At 43.2% G+C, this 23673-nt stretch overlaps 4 protein-coding genes across 8 annotated transcripts; 1 reads left to right on the top strand and 3 right to left on the bottom strand.

Moving 5' to 3' along the window:
- The first annotated feature begins 358 nt into the window (after positions 1-358).
- On the top strand, positions 359-3338 carry LOC127755318 (uncharacterized protein At3g49140-like). The gene is made up of 11 exons (XM_052280975.1): positions 359-669; positions 772-931; positions 1151-1253; positions 1401-1468; positions 1573-1728; positions 1836-1964; positions 2047-2164; positions 2254-2348; positions 2483-2635; positions 2726-2821; positions 2999-3338. Exons 1-11 carry the CDS (start codon positions 476-478, stop codon positions 3098-3100), a joined length of 1374 nt encoding a protein of 457 aa, XP_052136935.1. The 5' UTR covers positions 359-475; the 3' UTR covers positions 3101-3338.
- A 64-nt stretch (positions 3339-3402) lies between these two features.
- LOC127755319 (protein AUXIN RESPONSE 4) lies at positions 3403-5656 on the bottom strand. The gene is made up of 2 exons (XM_052280976.1): positions 4431-5656; positions 3403-3830 (listed from the first exon to the last, which is right to left on the bottom strand). Exons 1-2 carry the CDS (start codon positions 5577-5579, stop codon positions 3714-3716), a joined length of 1266 nt encoding a protein of 421 aa, XP_052136936.1. The 5' UTR covers positions 5580-5656; the 3' UTR covers positions 3403-3713.
- A 1113-nt stretch (positions 5657-6769) lies between these two features.
- Positions 6770-11608, bottom strand: LOC127754750 (uncharacterized protein At1g10890). The gene is made up of 4 exons (XM_052280312.1): positions 11279-11608; positions 9371-9592; positions 7625-7844; positions 6770-7284 (listed from the first exon to the last, which is right to left on the bottom strand). The coding sequence occupies exons 1-4, from the start codon at positions 11425-11427 to the stop codon at positions 7018-7020; spliced, it is 858 nt and encodes a 285-aa protein (XP_052136272.1). The 5' UTR covers positions 11428-11608; the 3' UTR covers positions 6770-7017.
- Positions 11609-14661: 3053 nt separating this feature from the next.
- On the bottom strand, positions 14662-20817 carry LOC127755085 (protein WHAT'S THIS FACTOR 1, chloroplastic-like). Of its 5 annotated transcripts, XR_008012956.1 has the most exons (4): positions 20578-20817; positions 17240-19327; positions 16004-16098; positions 14675-15347 (listed from the first exon to the last, which is right to left on the bottom strand). XR_008012956.1 is itself a non-coding variant. In XM_052280723.1 (2 exons), the coding sequence occupies exon 2, from the start codon at positions 19159-19161 to the stop codon at positions 17758-17760; it is 1404 nt and encodes a 467-aa protein (XP_052136683.1). In that variant the 5' UTR covers positions 19162-19327; positions 20578-20817; the 3' UTR covers positions 15354-17757. The 5 variants fall into 5 exon arrangements, 1 of the variants encoding a protein (XP_052136683.1); XR_008012954.1 differs by having other exon boundaries at positions 14662-15347; positions 16004-19327; XR_008012953.1 differs by lacking the exon at positions 16004-16098 and having other exon boundaries at positions 14677-15347.
- Positions 20818-23673: the final 2856 nt, after the last annotated feature.

Raw genomic sequence — 23673 nt, forward strand, 5'->3', positions numbered from 1 at the left:
GGCTCTTGTGAGCATGCTCGCCGACCACCTCGCAGAGCCAGGCTAGAAAGAGGAGGAAAAGAGAAAAGAAACAGAGGGAGATGAAAATGTGACACTGATATGTGGGTCCTGCATGCTGAGTTAGCTGGTTGGACCGGATCAGCGAGCCACATCAGCGAAAATCACTCTCAAAACCGCTCAAAGAATCAAATGACACCGGTTTCAAAAGTTTGGTGGAGGGTGGTCAAAATAGGATAGAAATTAGACTTGTACCATCTGATAAAACAACTGCCGGCCCAACTCGGCCCAAGAAGCGAAGCCGCTCCGCTTCTCATCCTGTGGCATTATTCGCGTCAAAGCTTCAGTTCGGGATAGGAAGTGAGAGGCGCGCTGGGAAACTATCTTCTCCACAAATAACTATCTCTTCTTCCTCCTCCTCTCCCCATCAGCTCCGCCGCTCGCCGCCGGCCACCCTCCCCCCCTTCCATGGTACACCATGCTTCTGGCGGCGGCAACTGCCACAGCAGCGCCGGTGTCCTCTAGCTCTAGCTTCTTCGCCGCGACGACAAGAGCCACCACCACCACCCGCTTCTCCGCCCAGCTCCAGCTCTCGCTGCCACGCCGGTGCCGATCCTGGTGGGGCAATGGGAAAGCGCGCCGGAGCAGCCGCCGCCGCAGCCACCATTGCTGGTACGCGTCGATGCTGCCGCCATTGCCGGTGTTTGTAGAGTTGAGCTTGAGCATGAGCACTTGAGCAGAGAGTTCATTTCATGGCGGCGAGTAATAATGCAGGGCCGGTGGCGGCGCCGCGACGCCGGAGGACCACATGGACGAGCTGCCGCCGGGGAGAGGCCGCTACCACCCGTTCGAGGAGATCGCCGAGAAGCTCCAGGTCGACGACGGCGAGCCCGCCCACCTCACCGACGCCGAGTCCGCACGAACCATCGTCGAGGTCTACACATAACACAAAATTATCTGAAAATTTTTTCATAAAATTCTTCCATCACTCTCTTTATTTTCGTGAACGCGCAAAAAGATTGCGCGTCAATGTATTAGAAGAAAGCAGAGTTTTTGTTACACAACGCAACCGGCCAGATGGCCATTGCCTGGGGACAATCAACCATCACTCTTCTTCAAGCTTTCACCAAGAAATTAGTGGAACAAAATGCAGGTGAATAGCAAGGCGACGGTGATGATCTCGACGCTGATCGACGAGGGCGTGCACGAGAGGATCATCCTGCCGGAGTTCCCCTACCTCACCGACGAGAACGGAGGTATGCGAGAAAACCGGATGCTTGAGCTGATGCTTTGATGCAGCTAGCTAGCTTAGCTTAGCTCCTTCTCTGTGATTTTGCTGGAGACACTGTTAATTTTCTTCTTGAAGCTGCATGCTGTGATGTGTGGCAATCTGCTCTCATCAGATATTTACTTCGAGGTCGACAACGACGACGCCCTCCTGGAGAGCATCATGGGAGACGACAAGACTGCGGTGACGATTACGCCCTTTTTTTTCCCGGTTTTCGTTCTTGTTTCTGAATGTTTATCTTCATTGTATACTGAATTCTTGTTTTGGATGATGGTTCATGGTTGCAGCATGTTATCATAGGGCTTGACAACACTCAGGTCTTTGCTGACTTGGATCTGGCCGCGGCATCTGCGACTGAGTTTGCTAAAGAAGACGATGACGACGACGATGATGATGACGACTCGGATGATGAGGAGAGTGACTTTGATGATGACTTTGATGGGGTGATGGAAATCCTTCTGAAGAAATTCAGGGTTCTTGATTACCTTGCCAATTGCAATTGGTGATTGAATTTGCATCTGACACTGCTGCATCTCTGAAAACATTGCAGGAGGGTGTGTTTGCAGTCGATGACGACGATGGCGATGAGGATGGAGAAGACGAAGATCTGCCTAGATGGACAGATCTAGAAACCATGAATTCCTGCCATCCATTGTACTTTGCAAGGATGATTGCAGAGGTATCTGGCTGAGAATTTTAACATCTCTCATTTTAGTTGCCATGATTTGTTCAAGCATCATGTTCTTCACTTGTATGTGCAGACCTCAACCAAGTCTAGTATAGACTGGTTGGACAGACCACCTGCAAGCCTTGTTGTTGAGGGTCAACTAAGACCGGCCTTTGCTGAAGAGAGCACCATGGTTTCAAGGCATTTATCAAGTAGCAATTGCTGTAAACTCAGAAATGTATCTTATATTCATAGGATTTCTGAAACATAGGATTTTGACAGGTTTCTGTAATTTGTACAGATGATGAACCACGGAAAGATAACAAGGAGAGTGGTGCAACATTTTTCAAGGTTGAGGTTCTGAGCATTGAGCTGATCACTGCATATGGAACTGAGGTATAATTCCTTCATTTTGATATGGTATTTCTATTTATCCTCAGTCTATGAACAATCAACAATGTACTATGGAATTATTGTTCTATACCTCTTCAGCTTTAGTAAAATTGTTTTCATGCTTGAATTCCTTGTAGCCAAAGGTAAAGATAGGGGAATACCGGAAAGCTAGGCCAGATATCATTGCGCATTCTGCACCGAACATAATATCGCGCTTGAGAGCTGGTGGAGACAAGATAACCCAGGCTCTGAAATCACTCTGCTGGAGGTGCAAGGCCATCCAAATAGAGGTACAAATTTCTTCAGATTGCTGAACATTATGGAGGAAGTACAATGCCTGCTAATGTTGGGTCATCACTGTAATTGTAATCTTTCCACAGGAGGCAGCTGTCATTGGAGTGGACTGCCTTGGGTTTGACTTGAGAGTGTGCTCAGGAACACAAGTGCAGACACTGAGATTTGCGTTCCCTGCAAAGGTCAGTATCAGCTTTCAGTATGAACAAAATTGCAGGAAACCAGTACCCTTTTCTACAAGGAGGAAACCAGCATCTATGCGTTGACGAATAAAACTGTTTACATTCTCAGCTGAACCACTCCAACAGATTTTATCTGAATTTTCATCCTCATGTGCTTCTGAATGTTCTGCACTGCAGGCCACTTCAGAGTTTGGTGCAGAGAAGCAAATACACGAACTTCTGTTTCCTAGGATACAGCAAGAGGGACAGTCACCACAAACTAGACAGAAAGAGTCTTGATGTAATTCGGAGGAGATAATTTATTCATTTGGTAGGAATTACTAGCTAAAATAAAATATATGCCACATGTCCTTTTTCTTCCATTTATCCATGGGGTAGAATTTTTAGATTCCAGTTTTGTGTCATTGTAGATTGATTTTATGTATCAATCTACCAAAGTATTTCAAAATTCTTTAGACCTGTTGAGGAAAGCACAGATAAGAGAAGCACTGTAGGAGCCTCTGAATATTTGGATGGCAATCGATACAAATAAGACGTGCCAGCAAGTTCAGTAGTCAATTTATAATCCAGAGAACAGCAAAGCAATGTAACATTAGATGGTTTGTGTGAACCAAATTGTACACAAATTCTTCTTGAGCGAATCAGTCTCAAGTTACACTAGTCAAGTAGTCAGCATCACCTGAAAAACCGAAGGCTCTACGGGTTCATTTGTTCAGCAATTCCTGAAGGAGTGGTACATGAAGTGGGGAAACGAAAAGGATGTAACCACAGATAGGTACATATTTCCTTCTAACAGCAGGATCTATGAAGGTTAGGAAAACATATGCCCACAGGCATTTCCAAACACACAACCTTAATGCTGAACCATGGGGATGAATCTTGAACAACTTGATTACTCTTGAGCTGTTGCTTGTTCAGAAGATTGGTCAATATGCTGCGACCGCACAGATGTTGGTAATGATGTCACAAACTCTGCTATCAGCTCCGAGAGTTCATCATACGCATCCTCCTGGAATTCCAAAGTAATGAGAATAATATTATCACCATAATCTCATTACCTCAATTTGCAACTTAGCTACACAAGAACTTCATATACACCAATGCATGAACATAAATGGAGACTTAAAATAGCAGTAATGATGACTTCCTGTATAGAAGTACCTAAAAAACTGGCTTTAGTTAAATAAGGATCCCTTATAGCAGGGAATCAACACATGATATGAGAATAATATGGGCAGCCAAATAAGTGAGAAGGTGAATTATTCAGTTAGCTGGTCTTGATGTTTGCAATGAGACGATGGGTGTTGAGTACTGCTCCGTTCTAGAGATTATTTGCATCCTTAGCCAATGGACACCTGATGCTTGTGCTACTAATTCTTAACAAAACATGATGGATCATGGTGAGCTGTATCAGACCAGCGACATTGGTATGATGCATAGTAAATCACTAGTTCACTTAAAGTAGAGCTTGAAGGCCAACCTGCCCAAGCAATCTCGCATGACTGTCTGTAGTCTGAACCTCTACATCAACTAAGCTATACATTCAGCACAATGCTAAACACTCTCTACATTTTGAATTGATTATGAAAAAGGAAACCATCACACTGACCTGAGGCCATCGACCACCGGAATGGTAGATGAATTTGGCATCCGGCAATGCCGCGACCACCTTCTTCCCCTCATCAATCCACCTATCGGTCCAAGAACCCGACCACAGCACCATCATCGGCAATTTCCTCACTGCCTCCGAAGAGCCCCTCCACTCCTTCAGATCAAAGCTCTGATTCAGAGCCTTCCATGACTCAAACACTGCATCCCTCTTCCCCTCCATTCGCATCGCCGCACGGTGCGCCTCGGCCACCTCCGCGCCCATCTCCCGCGCGCAGCACAGCCGCAGGAGTCCCCTGAACAATGCCGGCACCCGGACCACCATGCTCCCCAGCACCGGCACGCCGAGGACCGCCGCGGGGAACGCCGGCAGGATGGCCGTGGCGTCGATCAGGGTGACGCTCCGCACCGCCGCCGGGTTGGCCGACACGAAGGCTGCCCCGGCCACGAGCGCGGAGTCGTGGAGCACGAGGTGCACCGGCGCCGCGGCGCCGAGGAGGCCGAGCGCGTCCACGGCGCGGGCGACGGACGCGGCCGCCTCGTGGGGCGCGTAGAGCCGGGCGTGGGGCGGCGGCTCCGGCGCGGCGGCGGGCTCCTGGAACGGCACCTCGCCCGTCTCGACGAGGTGCTCGAAGGCGTGGAAGACGCCGCGGTCCATGATCTCGCGGAAGGGGCTCTTGCGGGGAGGGGGAGGCGGCGCGTCGCAGGGCGGCGACATGCCCTGCCCCGGGAGGTCGACGGCCGCGGCGAGGACGCCGCGGGAGGAGAGGGAGCGGAGGGCGTGGCGGAAGGAGAAGGATCCGGCGGCGAGGCCGGGGAGGACGAGGACAGCGGCGGCGGCGGTGGTGGTGGTGGGTTTGGAGGTGACGGCGAAGAGGTCGGGGCCCGGATGGAGCTTGAGGACGCTGCCGCCCGAGGCGTGTGAGCGGAGGAGAGGCGGGAGGGGCGGCGGCGAGGAAGGGAGGAGGTGGGGGAGGAGAAGCGCGAGGAGGGAGACGGCGGCGGTGAGGTAGAACCAGAAGGGGAGCGCGGAGGCGAGGGAGGGCGCCGGTCGAGGCGGCGGGGGAGGGGGAGGCGGGGGTAGGGGGCTCGGGGGCGGCTCTTGGTCGGGCGCCGCGCCGTCACCGGCGGCGGCGGAGGCGGGCGGCATCGGTGGATGGATGGCTCGATCGCCGACAGGGTGGAGTGGAGGCCTGGAGGGGAGTGAGAACTGAGAAGAAAGGCTGCTGGGTTGCTGGGAAAAGGTAGGGGGTTTCCTCCCTTTGAGTGACAGAGTGAAGCCTCCTGGTCCCAGTGACCCAGTCCACACTTGAGATCGAGTTTGCTAGTACTACTAGTTGGCATGGGGCCCACTTGCAGATAATTGGAATTAGGCCATGTTTTAGTTTCAAACTTTTTCTTCAAACTTTCCATCACATTAAGGTTGTGCTTAGTTCCAAAATAATTCTTCAAACTTTCAACTTTTCTATCATATCAAACATTTTCTATTCATACAAACTTCTAACTTTTTCGTCACATCGTTCCAATTTCAACCAAATTTTCAATTTTGGTGTGAACTAAACACAGTCTAAAACTTTCCTACACACATAAACTTCTAACTATTCCGTCACATCGTTCCAATTTCAATCAAACTTTTAATTTTGGTGTGAACTAAACACAGCCTTCGGATATGTGAATTAATGCGGTTTAAAATCCAGGGTACCATTCGTTTCCTCTAAAAGAAATGGATGAAAATTTAGATACTCGTCGCACGCTTTTCAAACTGCTAAACGATATGTGTTGTGTAAAAATTTTCTATTTAAAAGTTGCTTCAAAATATCAGATAAATCTATTTTTATCTGTGGCCTTGGTGGCCATGTCTCCGTAGCGATTCATGTTGGAGGTGAATAGCGTAAGGCCGCAGTGCTTGCCTAGGCGCATTCTCATGGAGGGGCTGTTCATATTGATGCAATTTTCAACCATATTATTTTTTTTGGTAAAGTTATCAAAAAAATATCTATGTTTAGTTTTTTGTCAAAATTTTAGCAATATTGGCAACTTGCCAAAATTTTGACAAATTTAGTAAGATTTATTTTAGCAACAATCTAACCAAGCCCGGAGAGCAGGGCGAACGCGAGCGCCGCCTTGTTCGCGCGCTCGTCGTCGTCTCCCATCTCGTCCATGGCGAACTGGAGCGCCTCCGCCGTCGCCGTGACCTCGCGCATGCTAGTTAATTGCGTTGCTACTTCAGTTATCTATTTATAGAGATATTATTCATTATGTTATTAAAAACCCATCAGGTACCCACTAGGTTATCTATGTCCGTAAGGCATAGATATGGGTAGAGGTAGAACCATTCGGTAGGTTCGGAGGTTCTGAACTGTTAACAAATCGTAAGCTTACACTTGAGATGAGATGGTAAAATGCCCAAGCCAATTACAACTTGCAGGTTGCCACAGGCTTGTGCAGTACAGTAAACATAGTTAGAGCTTTTCTTCTTGCCCACGATCTGCAAACGATTTACCAGCAAGAGAGATGATGTTTTCAGGCATAGATAGACTGTTACAAAATACACATCGACTAAATAATAAGGCACTAATTTCTTTCATCTACTTCATCCCAAGCGCGAACGACAGCTTCGGGCGCGACTTGTTCTTGCCCAGCAGCTTCATCTGGCTCTGCTTCTGCTGCTCTTCCTCCATCTGCTTCCGCTTCATGGCTTCCTCCCTCTCTTTCTGGAGCCTCTCCAGCTCCTGGTACCGCTCCAGCTCTTTCTGCTGCTGCTCCATTGCTTCCTTCATCTGAGCCTCCTCGGCTTTCTTCTGCTCTTCCTCGAGCTTTTTCTCTAGCTCCTCCCGCTCTTTCCTTTCGCGTTCCTGCGTCGACAAGAAAAGAATAAGAGGGCATTCAATTGAGAGAATTCTGCAGCAGTATTGTGAGAACCACTCAACAATTGAGCATTGAACAGCAGATAAAAGCACGGTGATTATAATCTTCCTCAAATATCCGTGAAAACCACTCAGCAATTGAGCATTGAACAACAGATAAAGGATCGATGATTATAGTCTTCCTCAAATATCCTATCATACCCTCTGCCCATCATCCTGTATTGATCATGGAAAAATCTCCAGATGATCTTTTAATTTCATGAATGGGATAATGTTCTAATGTTCTAATGTCAAAGAGCAGAAGATGAGCTAGTGACAGGACATTTACCGCTTTGTGCTGAGCTTCAACCAGGGCTGCCTCCTTTTCTTTCTCAATTTGGACTAATACCTCCTCATGTATCCTCTTTCGCCCTACCTCAATCCGTCTTTGTATTTCATGTTTGATTTCCTCAGAATTCAAACTCTCTTCAACTTGTTTCCTAATAGCTTGCTCAACTCTTTTTGCAGTTTCCTCCTCTAATAGTCTGAGCTCAACTTCTTTTTGGCACCTGCAATTGAGACAAGTTAATGAAGTCTACTTTGGGAAAGAAAGAATTGCCTATGCCTGGCACCTTCTTCAAATCTTAATGGTAACAAAAGCAGCCAAAAGAAAACCGCAGATTTACAATCTTTAACACTATCTATGATCAACTATGCCTTCATCAGCATAGTTCTGAATACAAGCTAATGCATTTCAGGCATACCTCTAGTACGATTCCAGATCCAAAAAATGAACTATCAAAACTGGTCAAGAGTAGATAAAGGATCACCAATTGCATCATCAAATATAACAAGTGGAACTATAGCAGTAGCTTCCTTCAGAAAAGCCTGTAGAGAAGAATGTCAAGTAACTTGTGGCAGGTTTAGAGCTAATCATGTAGACATTTCAGTATTCCAATTAGATCATATTTTCACATCTTCAATCTAGTCAAAACAAACTTCAAAGCAATTATGCAATAGTGTATCGTTACAACTTGCTAGTGAAAGCATGGCAATATTAAACGCATTTTTATGACAGGTATATCACATGCCACATGTGATGACATAACTGGAATGATGACAAATTACAGCCCCACATTGGACCATACAATGTCTATGAAAGCATCAACCAAAGTAAACTTTGAAAAACCACCATGGAAATTTAACTCCATGCCTTTTAAGAATGCAACCTAATGGATTGAACAAACGGATTCAGATTTGCCAACCAGCAGAGAGGTCCATAGTAAAGAATATAATGTTTTCATATAAAACAGAAAACGAACCAAAGCTAAGCCACAAAGTCATCAATAGAACTGGTAGAAATTACCCTCTTTTACTCTTTTTGGTTCTTTTGATGCAAGCCTCTATTTCACTGTTAAGTTCCTTGCCCCAAAGAAATTCCAGAAAGAACAAGAACATCACAGTTTACAATAATAGAGAATTGGGCATCTCCAGGATCATGGACTCAACTCATTAATCTATATGTTGCATGGCAACCCTTAACAAACAATCAAAGTAGCAGCAAAATGTAATACAATTTCATAATAGATAACAAATGGGGAAAACTGCCTTGGTGGGAAAGAGGAGACATTAAATGCATACTACACAGAATTTACACAGAAAAATCATCTAGTGCCGATGGCTTTGCTCATCATAAATGACTTCTTCAGAGCTAGAGTTCAACATCTTAAGCCAACAATTATATGCAAGGATAACAAGAGACCATAACAATTTGGAAGCAAGACGTGCAGTCGTTTCATTAAAAAAAAGTTTTGCAGATTAAATAATCAAGAAGGTCATTTAAAAAAAACATTATTCTTCATAAAAGAACTTAAATAATGTATTTAGAGCACAGATTGCCAATAGAGCTGACCTCAAGATATATTCTGGTAAAAACAACAGTTAGATGAATATAATTTTAACAGGATGTTAAAAATGTTGATTAATGAATAGCATGCTGTCAACATAAATGAGGAATAGGGAAGCGAATAAATAGTAAACAGTTTGGTTTGTAGATGGTATGCAGACTCCGCATAGCAAAGTAGATACTCCCCACCTTTTCTTTTCTTCTTCTAGCCTTTGCTTATCAACAATATTCTTATTCTCTGCTGGCCCACGCGCAACAGGAGGACTTTGAGATTTGGTAATCGGAGAGCTAGTGACACTCCGACTTCTCTTTCTTCTGTAGTGTCTTTGCGATGGAGACCGACTTTTATGTCGCCTGGGAGATGGAGAACGACTAATGCGCCGTCTTGGGGAAGGTGAAGGGCTCTTCCTTCTACAATACAAAGATTGTTGATGTGAGGACAAAATAGGTGCATAGTAACTAAAAGGGGATCACTGTCAGTTACAGAAGCCCTAAACAGTGAGCGAAAGCAGTTACCTCAAACATTGTTAGAATAACCTTTGGAGCATTCCACATGTACACAGCATAGAGTAAAAATCTTTGTAGGTTCCATGCTTTTTACCGAAGGAATACTTGTTAGTCCATATTCCATGCAGACAAGCAATGCAGAATAAGGAGGTACTATATGTAAGAATTATCTGCTCATCAACTATGTGTTCCAAGTTGCCATTTTTTATACTCATCACACATTTTATCTCAGACTCTTGGTTCAGATGCAAAATGGTTATAAAAAACTTGGTTTCTATATCAGAACAACTGAGCGAGAACATAAAACAATACCGCCAGGACCTAGTTTGATTAAGGGGATTTAAATTACATCATTGGGGTTTAATTACAGAGGATTAAAAGTCAGACCTTGAAAAATAAAAAATAGTTTTGACAGGAGAAAGGAAGCAGCTTAGCGAGAACATCTTCTTCAGATATAAACCCAGCCCTCCATGTACTATATTCCAAAACTTCATACTATGTTTAACAGCTGTAGCTCTACTCTCCTAAATACTTTCCATGAAACAGTGTGTCATGGTATTACTATGCTGTTATCTCAATAGCTTCTCAGCTTCATCTCTAATGGTTTGATCATCCATATCACTAGATAAGCACATGCGTTTCGATTAGGGGAAAATGGTGGGCAGTGAGATGAATCAATAGATTCTCAAAACACCACTCTACTGGCCAAAGAAAGTGCTCAGTAAATCATGTACTTAATCCCCCTGTCTTCTGGAATACCACTGGTATCTGGTGGCAAATGCAACCAGCCACATTGACCTTAGTGATACTACTGCTGACTTGTAGCACGTGTAAGCAATGTTCAAAGGATCGTCGCCCAACATGTCATGGTAATAGTAGCCAGTGAGCACGGCGTGCACAGGTGCACCCAGGGCATGCATCATTGCTTTGATCTCCTGACTTCAATCATAATCGTACGGAATGGCTAAAATCTACAAGACTATGGCATGCTAAAAGAAAGTGAACGGAAGTTCTGAATAGATTGAATTCATTGGATAAATCTTTAGGAGTTCTCCAAATGGTACTTACGCATCATCTAGACTACCCAATGAGCTCCTATCGCCCGCATCAACTTCAAGACTATGCAACAAATAAAAGCAACCAGAGATTTCTCCATTATACTAACTGATGGTTTAACGAAGTACTGCACTTACTAACATTAAGTGTGCTAATAGCATAGCACGCTAGATATTTATATTTATAATAATCAGCTAAACCATCTATCCAAAGATGATAGATCGAACAACAGCCAGAAGCAGAATCAAAGTTTCATTTCCATTAAACAAGTCTGTATTACAGTACATCGCCCAACAAAATTACTGTAATAATAATCAGATTAGCATCTCTCTCTCTCTCTCATTTTTTTAGGTGTCCTTCCTACACAATAATCCTACTTACTAAACACAACACAAGGAAGGATACGAAGAGGAGCATAACAAAATTAAAAAAAAGGGGGGGGGGGGGGGGGGGGGGACGCCGCGCCAGATCGCGCGCGGCGGTTGGCGCGTGTGTACTGTGTGGCAAGGGGGGAGGAGATGAGAGATTCATCACCTATAGGAGGAGCGATACGGGGACCTGCTGCCGCGGCTGGGGCTGCGGTCCCTGCACGCCCTGCGTACTCCCCGGTGGTACCGCGGCGGCGACGGCGAGCGCCGCCGCCGCCGGCGCGGCGGCGGCGACCGCGACAGGTCGCGCGGCATCCGACCCGGGAGGAAGGCTACCGCTACACCCCCCGAATCCCGCGGATCTGGCCGGGGCACGGGACACCGGAGGAGGATCGGTGGCCGGCGGCCGGCCGGCCGGCCGGCGATCGATTCGGAGGGGGGAAGGCGGCGATGGCAGCGGCGGAGGGAAGAAGGGGTTGGGAGGACAGGACGCGACGCGAAGGGGATGAGAAGGGAAGAAGAAGGTGAAAAACCTAGGTTGTGGGGCCCACTGTCAGTGGGGGGGGGGAGTGGGTACGATCATCGTGTGGGCATCAGCCGTCTGGTTGGGGATTGACGATCCGGATTGCTTGGCTGGGTTGTATTCCCGGAATAATTAACTACTCCCTCCATCCATCCATTCGACGCCGTTGAATTTTTTAAATATGTTTGACCGTTCGTCTTATTTAAAAAATTTAAGTAATTATTAATTCTTTTCCTATCATTTGATTTATTGTTAAATATATTTTTATGTATACATATAGTTTTACACATGTCATAAAAATTAAATTTTTGAATAAGTCGAACGGTCAAACATATTTAAAAAAATCAACGGCGTCAAACATTTAGGGAAGGCGGCGACAACAACTATCCCCTCCTGGATCCACGCTGATCCGGCGGCGGCGTAGGGTGGGCAGCGGGTGCGCTTTTTGCCTTTTTTTTATTCAGATTTTTGTTTTCGCATGCGAACGACATGCGTCCCCGCACGTGAAAAGCCGATTTTCACATGCGGGTGCACCACCTGCATGGAAAATTTAGATTTTCACGGACCCTTCCGGGGCAGACAGGCTGGAGGTCCGCACAAGAAAATCACTTTTGGCCTGTCTGGAAAAATTACTTTTTACTGGTGTTTCTAGGTTTAGTAAAAATTTCGTTTGAGCAAGTTTAATAATAGACCTAACTATGAGTTTATAGTATATATTAGAGTTAACATATACAGTAGAGAGGCTATAAGGTTATCTATATTTTCTTCTTTTCTCTGAATCTCTCACCTGTGCATTTAATGTACTAGGTGAAACCCTGCGCATTGCTACGGGAATTTAGTATGGTAATAATAAAAAAAATAACGTGTAAGATAGCTAGATAACATCAGATTAAGTAAATTAATGTGGTTTATGATAATTTAAATTTAAATAATATGTAGAATGGTGATTTAAACGTAAAAAATAAGGTGGTGTGACTTTATGGAAGAAGAAAAATAGAGAGATGGTTTGGACCGTAGATTAATCATTTAAAGCTAAAAACAATTGATGTGATATGACTTAATTAGAGGAAAATGGAGAAAGATAATTTGGACCATAGATTAATCATTTAAGCACTAAGTGATGATGAACTATATAAGTATATAGGATATCATAAAACATAATAAAGATATACATTGAAACATTATGTGAATTATGTTGGATGATAATTTAACATGTTTGTAATTAAAAAGCTCTTAAATTATAAAAACTATAAAGATATAACATGTTTGTATGATGTTTAAATGTGATGATTGTTAGTGGATGATGATGTGGCATCTTGTTAATTAGTGGATTAGTGGATGATGATGTGGCATCTTGTTAGTGGATGATGATGTGGCATCTTTGCATGTTAAGCTTAAGGAATTAGTGGGGGATAACTTTATAGTAAGATATGATGATAATTTAACATGTTTGTATTTGAAAAGCTCTTAGATTATAAAAACTATAAAGATATAACATGTTTGCAAGATGTTTAAATGTGATAATTGTTAGTGGATAATGATGTGGTATCTTGTTAATGGATGATGATGTGGCATCTTTGCATATTAAGCTTAAGGAGTTAGTGGGGGATAACTTTATAGTAAGATAGGAGTCATCTTAAAGTGTGTGAATAGCTCTTATTTGAGAGACAATTCTTCTCATTTTTTGAATTCTCTCTCATTTACATAAGTTTATTGTTGCTTACTACTATTAAACTTGCTCTTAAAAGAGATTGCAAGCGCTTTAGATAAGTTTACCCCTGTAGTTATTGTTGCTTAATTTGATTTCCAATGTAAGATAAACGTTGAGTTCAAAGTTATTTAACTCCTCGGTAATTACGATTATGTTCAAAATGACGGTATATATGAAACTAGAGGAAATATAACTCCTAACCTTTGCACCAACTAAAATATACACCGTACGTCGTAATTGCACCAACTCATGAAAAATCACTCATGGTTCTAACACCACACAGTAATAAGAAGAGGTTCTCTCAGCTATGAGCCAAGGACACTCTCTCTCTCTCTATATATATAATAGTATACTCTTGTTGGAAAATAGAAAAATTGTGTTCAGCCCTTCAATTTTTTTACACTAGACCTCATTTTATTTTAATGTACAATTATGGCTAGAGCTACCTATTCTAAACAGATGCAAAATAATTTCATATAACCTCTCGCCCACCCACCGGCGATCACTTTCCCCAAATCATAGGTTCTTCGTCCCTACTCTCCATGTTGTCGATGGAATCGTCGCTATGGATCCAAGCCTCCTCCTCTCCCTCCCCCTGACCATGGTGACACCATTGCCCAAGTCTTTCTTAGCTGCAGTAACGACGATAAAATCCTCCACGGCCGGTGTGGCGACTTCCCAAGTCCTCCTCTACGACAACATATTGGTGGTGGCTTGATTTGCTTAAACAATGGATCTACTCGCTAGAGTCCTTCACTAGTATGATCTGCTCCATGATGGTTGTTCTCGTCCGCGGCGATAGTCAGACTTGTCTGGCTATGCCATCACTTTCCTCATTGGATGCTAGATCTCCGTGTGCCACCCATCTTTTCTCCGTCACCTCTCCTTTTGACCCTCTAAACTACCAAATCTCTTCGTGGACCATCTACTCTCACTTGAAACCATTTTTTGGGCTTGTTTGGCATAGCTCCAGCTCCAGCTCCACCCCTCCTGGAGCTGGAGCTCAGCCAAACAGTTTCAGCTCCACCAAAACTGGGAGTGGAGTTGGGTGGAGCTCTCTCACAAAATTTACTAGAGTTGTGAAGCTGGGTTTAGGCAGCTCTACAACTTCACTCCAGACTCAACTCCTGGAGCAATATTTAGGAGTTGGAGCTGTACCAAACAGACCCTTTCTCCACGAGGCTAGGCATGGCTCCACCCAAGATGATGGCTCTACCTTCAACGTGGAAAGGCGAGAAGACTCGCCCATTCACCATATAGAGCATGCCCTTGTGTGGATGACCTAAAAAGATGGGCGGAACACCTCGCAACACTACCAAGTGGAGGGAGAGGCAATGCTGGCGGTGGCAACCATTGGAAAGGGAGGAAGATAAGAAATGGGGCAACCTTATAAATTGGTATGGGAATCTATGGAAGCAATCTTAGTCACTCAAAATTGATATTTTAAAAAGAGTAAACAAACAACAAGTAGACGGCCCACGTGTAACCTTCCTTATATATCATACTGTGCACGGTGCAAGGATCTCATGCTTCCAAGTAATACTAGTGCGACTTGCTTATGATAACGAGAATGATATAGACAAAATTAATGGTTTGATCAGCAATTTCTGGCAATGGCCTTCAACTACTTCCAGCCTGCTTTAAATTGGCATGGCAAATGTTAAGCCATGATGGCCGTGCTGTCACAGTCACAACGGAGAGAAGAATTGACTTGATGATAGATCAAAAGGCAAAATGCTAAGCTAAGAAAATGGTTTGAAAAATAAGTGCTAAACCTGAGATTTGTTTTAATGAAAAAGAATGCTGGACCTTTTGTCTTGTACATGCACCAAGATGCAGGAAGTAGAGAAATAAAACACTTCTTCATTATCTTGATAATATAACCATGCAAAGATGATCATTCGTATGAGGGATTGCCACCATAGCATGAAGTATCGAATCTGAACAATGAGAGAATATATGGATTGTGCCGATGATGTCCCACTGGCCAATCTGATAAACCTGCAATAGTATGTATATCGGTGGTTAGGTTAGTCATAATGCATGGCCGTGTTAAGCCTAAAATAAGGAACATGGCTCCGTCCAAATGAGCATCCCATATTTTTCGACCAAAAAATGAGAGAGAATCTCATGTGGCCGGTTGGCTGTATGGGAGATCTACAGTGCAGCAAGAACATTCATGGTTGCAACCATCCAGGAAATAAATGTGACACCATGCCCCCATGTGGTAGCATTAGGCTATGTTTAGATGGTGTAAAAATTGGGAAGTTAGGAAAAAGTTGGTAGTTTGGAGAAAAAGTTGATAGTTTATGTGTAGGAAAGTTTTCGATGTGATGTGATGAAAAGTTGATAATTTAGGGGAACTAAGGGACTGTTTGGATGCTTGCTTCAATTTACCAAAGTTCTATAGCTAAGGTGTGGCATGCCACAATTTATGTGGCTAAGAAATTCTTGGCCACAAGTTAGGCAAATGTTGGTAAAGGTATATGTCTATGACAAGTGGGGTCACAAAATTAAAAAGTGTGGCATGACAAAGATGTGGCAATCAAGCAAACACTAGGCTAAATTGGTCAAAATTGGTCAAAGTAGCTTGCCAAAGTTGTGGCAAAGTATGGTCACCATCCAAACAACCCCTAAACACGGCCTTAAGCCCTTACTCTGATCGCTATGTGAGCATGTTTGTAGCAGAGCTGATGGATCTCCCAATAGACTGGTCACTTTTTGGTCACTGAACGCTCAAGTGAAATATTAACTGTTTGTGAACAGGAACGAATTTTTCATGTTAAATCTGTAAATCATCGGTGGAAATAAGCAGAATGCATTCTAGAGCAATTTGTCATCTCGAAGCTAGTGTTAAGATAAATAAACAATATGCCCTCTAGTAAAATATTCTAAAACAATATATTAAAAAATAGAGTACATGCTGCAAGGAATATTATTCGCCTTCCTTAATGTTGTTATCAAAAGATGACCAGGTAGATACTCCCTCCGTCCCAATTTAAGTGCAGCCATGATTTTCCGTGCCCAACTTTGATCGTCCGTCTTATTTGAAATTTTTTTGAAAAAAATTTAAAACATAAGTCACGCGTAAAGTACTATTCATGTTTTATCATCTCATAACAATAAAAATACTAATTATAAAAAAAATCAAATAAGACAGACGATCAAGGTTGGACACGGAAACTCATGGTTGCATTTAAAATGGGATGGATGGAGTAGTAGATTTCTTTTCTACTGCATACAGCACCACCACCACCACCACCAAATAATACGTAAATGAATGTAACTGGGACCTAGTTTCATCATATACACAAGTTGCTAGATTTTTCAAGTTTTTGGCAAGAAATGAGCAGTACAGACATACAATATCTTCAAAATTCTGACACTATTTTAAAGTCGTCAGTAAAATTGCTGGCCAATGTAAGAATGGGTTATGTTAGCAGGAAAACAAAACAGAGCATTATCAGGTATTATCACTTAATATACACCATTTAGAAGACTTGTACTTTATCCTTTTTTTTACCTCGGTAAAAACCTTAGGCCTTATAAAGAACAAGACAAACATAGACAATCCAGTTACTCCTGAAACACATCTAATGGGCTACAGAATATTCTTTTCTTTAAAAAAAACAGCAGTCACAATGAACACTTGATAAAGCACATATGAAAACTAATAACACCTAGAGCAAATTACTAATTTACTGGAGTAACTACTCCCTCCATTCCATAATACAACGCAATTTGGGTTTGTCTTAAGAGTCAAACTTCTTTAAGTTTGACCAAGTTTACAAAAAAACTTGGCAACATCTACAAAATCTCTCTGTCAATAAAATTATGTACTACAGTATGTTTTCTTTTGAGTCTCTAGAAATGCTCCAAATAGAATTTCTTACCGAGCACTAGAGTTCAAGTTCCACGCTTCCACGTTGGCCGGCTGTTCAGCTGCTTCAAAACCCTTTTGAAAGTCTTATTATGACGCCATAACAAAAATATTCCCTTCTTACAGCACACAGTTAACTATGTGTAAATAAAGCTTTCGAATAGCCGATGACAAATAGTAGCGATGTACTTATCTGAATATTGAATCCATCACCAACTGGAAGGCTAGAAAACTGACTTCAGACAGCGATTACTGTTAAAACAAATCTTGCTTGGATTGTTTGTAAATATCATCTTCTGTGAATAACATAAAGTACGCATGGTTTAGGTTTTTAGCAATAAGCAAACATGACATATCCAATCAGCAACAGTTTTTAAGCCCTAGGTTAATATAAAGAATCCAAATATGCCATGAGCGAGGGAGTAACAGAATATAACCATTGCCCTAGGATCACAAGAATTGACTTTTGGAGCTTGATCGTTAGGGAACAAAAATAAAAAACTGCTCTTTAAATTAATCGATGTCACTTATTCACTCTATGCAACAATCACTTAGATCCCCTACATCCATCTCAGTATCATCTGCAAGAGCGCCATCATCCATGATATCATCCGAATCTTCACTTTTGACATCCAATATAGAATCAGTAGCACCGCTACTATCATCATTACCAAACAAATAGTCCTCTGAATCAGACAACTCGGCAAATTTACCAAGATTCTTGATCCTCCCTCTATAGCTGGTAAGTTGAAGGACTTTTTCCTTCCACCTCACCAATGGGCACTTCTCTATCAATTCTGTCCCATCATAAGACTCCGTCAAGAATACGCTAAACCGCTTCCCCCTCTCAGACACATAAAAGATGCCATAATGCTTCAGAAGCAGTCTCATCAACTTCTGCGGCATAACAAACTCACGACGGAAATGTGTGAGGTGATCAGTCACCAGCCTCTTTTCCAACGTGAAGTTCAGTATCTCATGCATCACTGCAACTGCCCTCTTGTCAAACTCCGGCGAGCCAGGAGTCAATCCTCCTGGTTCTGCATAAGGAGATAGGTATGTTGTCTTCTGAAACTGCTCAGTATTGCCTTTTTTCACATAATGATGAACTTTTCCGCGGAATTTGTAGTAACTTGTAAAATTTGGTGGGAACTTCATGGGGAATGATAGTGAGAGCTCTCCTGGTGGACTAGCAATGTCGTTAGCATTTGCATCACCAGTCAATGCTGCCGTCTTTTTCTCGAGCTCGGTGACTGCCCAGTTTGGATTCCAAGAGACAAGCTCCAGGTAATCGCCGTCCTCCAACCTGACCACCTTGAACTGCTCAGGGAACATGTGAACCCATCGTGTCTTGAAATCATGAGGAAGCCCCATGTCGCGCCTGAAATGTGCAATCTTGTCGATGGCCAGACGACGGTCCACCGAAATCATCAGCAGCCTGGTGACGTACTCGGCGGCCGTGCGCGAGTGATCCTCCAGCAGGCGTGCCTCCTCCTCGACGAGCGCCTCGGCCTGCGGCGAGAGGCCCGCCCACATGACTCCTCGGCTGTCGCGGCAGACCTCGAAGAGCTGCGGCGAGCGGCGCACGAAGTGGGCCACCTTGTTGGGCTTGGTGAGCCCGAGCTGCGAGCGCAGGATCTCGAGGCGCTTGAGCGGGGTGACGTGCTCCTCCTCCTTCTTGAGCGTGTCGATGACGGCGAGCACCTTGGTGAGTACCTTCCACCGCTCCGTGGCCACCTCGAGCGCGTGCACCCGCTTCTTCTTGCTCCGTTGCCTCACGCTGCGGCTCTGCGTCATCCCCCGGGCGAGAGATAACTGTGCGGGGCAGCAGAATCGGCCCTGGCCCTGGCGCTGGCCCCCGCGGCGGAGCAGCTCGGCTAGGCAATCCCGCAAACACGTGGTGCGCATGGTGTCCCGAACGGCCGGAACAGGCATACGTAGGAGTAAGATGATGGTACGAACGCAACCGGTGCAGGAAGCGGCGGAGGACGGCAGCTATCGGCGCTTCTAGCCGGCGGCGAGAGGAGGAGGAGGCCGGGAAGGGGCGGCGGGATGGCCGGAAAGAGGAGCGGGGAATCAAGCGGAGCACGAGCCTCTACAACTGCAAGGACAACAATGGCGATGCTTAAAATTAGCCCATGTGTTTGGATAGAAGATCTAGCTCGCAGCCTTATTGGGCTTGTTAGGTTTGGGCTAATCCAAGAAATATTTTCAAGGAACAAGTTGTAATATTATTTAAATTAATTTTGTAGTTATTGCTAATACATTATAAAAAAATTAACAACTAAAATTCAAGGCTAATATCACTTTAAAAGACAATATATCCTATATTTCGATAAGGTAAAGTACGGTCTACTATATTTTATAGAGGAAATAAATGCAAGTATATATACCATGTTATTATTGTATATTTTAATAAAAAAAATGTATAAAAAGGCATGTGAATTATAAAAATACGAATATAAAAGGTGATGAACATATTTTCTGCTAACACAAAATTTACTATTTACAAAAGTTGATGAGAAATGTTCAAATAAGTATGCAGGTTGAAATTGGAAACGGTAATTGAACATAGTTGATATCCTATATTTTTATAAAAGGTAAAACAATTAGTAGCAAGAATGAACATAACAAAAATCATTTTCTCCTAATAATTGTGCAAATTTTTACAACTTATCCGCAAAACTTTTAACTTATAAAAGTAAGGCGAAATATTCATAAGATATGCTTTTCTATCCTTAAAATACCATCTTCATCAAATCATTATAGTATATTATCATGCATTGGTAAATTCCTTGGTATTCTATAAACGCTTATAAATGATGCACACTGAACAATATTACTAAAAATGTGACATTTATAGTAATATTGTTCAGTGTGCATCATTTATAAGCGTTTATAGAATACCAAGGAATTTACCAATGCCCACTGAACAATATTACTAAAAATGTGACATTTATATGAATTTTATGAGTATTGCTTAAAAAATCCCATGTAGCAAATAATCTCTTAATAGTATACGCTGCTAAAGAATGATCACATTGGCTAGCGCCATGCATATTATTAGAATGTAGTATGATTTTACATGAGTTTCATGGAAATTCAACTAATTTATATAAAATGTTATGAAATTTGCACTACTTAATGGCACAAAATAATATACACGGGCTATAAATTGACGCGCTAATTTTCTAGTAATTAATGTAAAGAACCCCTAATAAAAAATGCATAATTTTCTGATCTAAACCATGCCGACACGGTAAAAAGTAAAAAAAAAAAAAACATTAGCCTTGAGCCCTTGAAGCAGACACAGAGAAGGCAAGAATGAAGCAATGGTGATGGAGTGCGCACTGGAGGCTGGAGCAGAGCCGTGCCGTCTACTCAGGACTCGTCGAGCAGGAGGGAGAGGGACCCGACTCCGGTGCGCCGTCGCCGCCGTGAGGGGCGGCCGCGCGCCGGGCCTACTGGCGCCTGCCGCAGCCGCAGAGCGAGAGGACGAGGAGGCGAGGAGCGGCGGAGATGAGACAGAAGCGGAGCGGCGGCCGTCCGGGCGCGGTGGTGCGCCTCTCCTCTGTCGTCCTAACCCTAGCGCCTGTGGTGGGCTTTTTTTTTTTTGTTTGGGCCGGGCCAAAATCCAGGTGGTCCAAGGACTCCCCGCCCCTGTGATGGACCGATGGACGTACACAGGGGCTATAGCATCCACGCCGGGTAATGACATGGTTGCCGCCTTGCCGGCAGCCCGGCTAGGGTCTGTTTGAGGGGAGCTTTAAATTCTGAGATACAGCTATTAGGTAGCCAGCTTCTGAGAATCTAGAAAAGCTCTGAAACTCAGCTTCTCCAACTTCTGAATTTTTAGTTAATTTATTTTTCAGAATCTGTAACTATAGATTCTCAGAAACTATGGACTGTTTGGGGCAGCTTCTAGCAAAAGCAGCTTTTGAGAAAAGTTGCAACTGGGACAAGCTCCTCTAAACAGGGCCTAAGTTGGTGGACGGCGATTTTGGGGGAGACGATGCGGTGAGAACTTCGGCAGCCAGCGATTTCGTCGAGGACAACATGGAAGGAGAGGCCTGCGGACACCGGCACGCCGATTCACCCAAGCGGTGGCAATTTCGGCGCGCGCCGAGGGAAAGGAAGAGGGTGAGAGACTGGGAGGCGGCGGCGGAGAGGAAAGGGGAGAAGCTGAAGGGAGCAGAAGAGACCGATGGAGTTGTGGGGCCCATAGCGGAAGACCACACGGCGACGGCACCACAACTGGTATTGTTGCACTGTAGAGCGGAGGCGGATAGAATTTGCCTGTATATCGCATCGGACGAACCTGGAGACTCCTAGGTACTATTCGCCTGTAGTACCTGAGATGCCCCTCCGAAAAACTATAAATTCTACAGATTTGCCACTCTTACGAGTGGTTCTAAACGATTTGCCACTTGACTCTATGTCATAGACACATAAGGACCCACATGTCATAGGCAGCGAGTGGCAAATTCTTAATTGCCACACCTTAAAAGTGGCAAATAATTAAATGTCCTTAGTCGACGACGACGATGGTAGAAAATGTTTGGGTTGCCAGAAAAAAAAAGAGAGAGTAGAGCTTCGCATTCTCCTAAGTCCATGAAGAATACACAATCTTGTAAATGTTCTATACAACATCTCACTATCATGTTGTGTCTCAGTTATGAAGAGGTAAATTGAAAAAAATTGTGAATACATAATAGGTCAAATTTGTTATCCTTTTGCTACAGTTGTGTGGGCTATAACTACAAGCCAATAACAGTGGTTTATATCTTGCTGACTACAATCACAACAACGTTGTAGCATCACCTACCAAATAGGCCCAATGTAAAAATATGATTCGGTTAGAAAAACGACTAGGGGAGACATTTAAAATGACAAAAACCAACCTATGCAAATTATGGTGCATGTTGCTCGCATCATTCTTGCTAGGCCTCAACAGCAAAGAGCGAAACTTATAAGCATCGGTTATTGTCTTTCTTATGTCATAAAATTCTATCGATAGAACACAGGTAGTAGCCCAATGAATGCATGCATAGCTAGTTTGTCAGATTCGTAGTATTTTTTTGGATGGAGTACCAATCATAAGTTAACCAGCTGCCTCAGCAATTGAGAGTTGAACGAATTTTGTAAAGAAGGCCCAGAAGGTTGGGCAAATTACATTTTGAGAATAGGAATATGAAAGAAGAGCTAAAAAGAAAAAGAAAAGACCATCAAGTTCTTGTCTCGGCCAAATCTAATAAGAAAGAGAACTAGTGTTGAGCTGTAGAAGATGATGGGGACGGCTAATGATGATGGGGACGGCTAATGGGCGATCGATTCCCATCCCACTGTACACTCCTCTCCCCCCTTCCTCCCTCCCCTTCTTCTCTTCCTACGACACCATAATTTTTTTTTAAAAAAATAAAGTTGGAAAAATTTATATATAGAAATATTATATATATATATATAATTTGAATTCAAATTCAAATTAGAAACGGGTATGTAAACTTTTAACTTATAAACTTTGGGTCTATAAACTAATATTTGAATTCAAAATCAAATTTGAATCGGGTATGTAAACTTTTGACTTATAAACTTTGAGTCTATAAACTTTAAGTGTGTAAATTTTAGATGTATAGAAATACTATATATAAAAAATATTTGAATTCAAATTCAAATTTGAATCGGATATAATTCAAATTCAAATTTGAATAGGGTACATAAACTTTTGACTTATAAACTTTGAATATATAAACTTTAGGTGTATAAACTTTAGATGTATAGAAATACTATATATAAAAAATTTGAATTCAAATTCAAATTTGAATTGGGTATATAAACTTTTGACTTATAAACATTCGCTCTACAAACTTTAGGTGAATAAACTTTAGATGTGTAAACTTTATGTGTATAAATTTAATAAAAGAGAAAAAAAAAACAAAAACGATCGCCGCCAGCGATCAATCGCTCAGTAGGACTTTCGGAAGATGATGCCTAGGCTCGAACATGTATGGGGCTTCCAAGAATGGGAGGTTGAAGGTGTTTTAACAAGCAAAGATAATATCAGTCATATCTTATATATCTCTCACTGGAAACGAAAAAGAAACCATCATCGATGCGGGAAGCTTGTAGGAGAAGAATTGAGCGATCGTCATGACCTTCTTTTCGTTTGGATAGAGGACAACTGGACAAGTCCTCAACCCCAAGAAAATCAGCTAACTCCCAACGGTAGGCGTTGATGGAGAACCCAACAACCACCGTCCATGAGGGAGACGCGTACAAGAACATGGGAGAAGTCCTGCATGCCTATCAAGTCATGACAAGAATAGCCAAATGCCCGTAACCTCTTGAGTTGCATAAAGAAAGGAAAAGGAAGAAGAACGAGATGAACAGAAGTACAGGTTTAACCCAACTAGCCTGCTCCTACTAGGGACCAAAGAAATCCTATGCATC

Source organism: Oryza glaberrima, chromosome 11 (genome assembly GCF_000147395.1).
Source record: "Oryza glaberrima chromosome 11, OglaRS2, whole genome shotgun sequence".
NCBI classification, from domain to species: domain Eukaryota; kingdom Viridiplantae; phylum Streptophyta; class Magnoliopsida; order Poales; family Poaceae; genus Oryza; species Oryza glaberrima.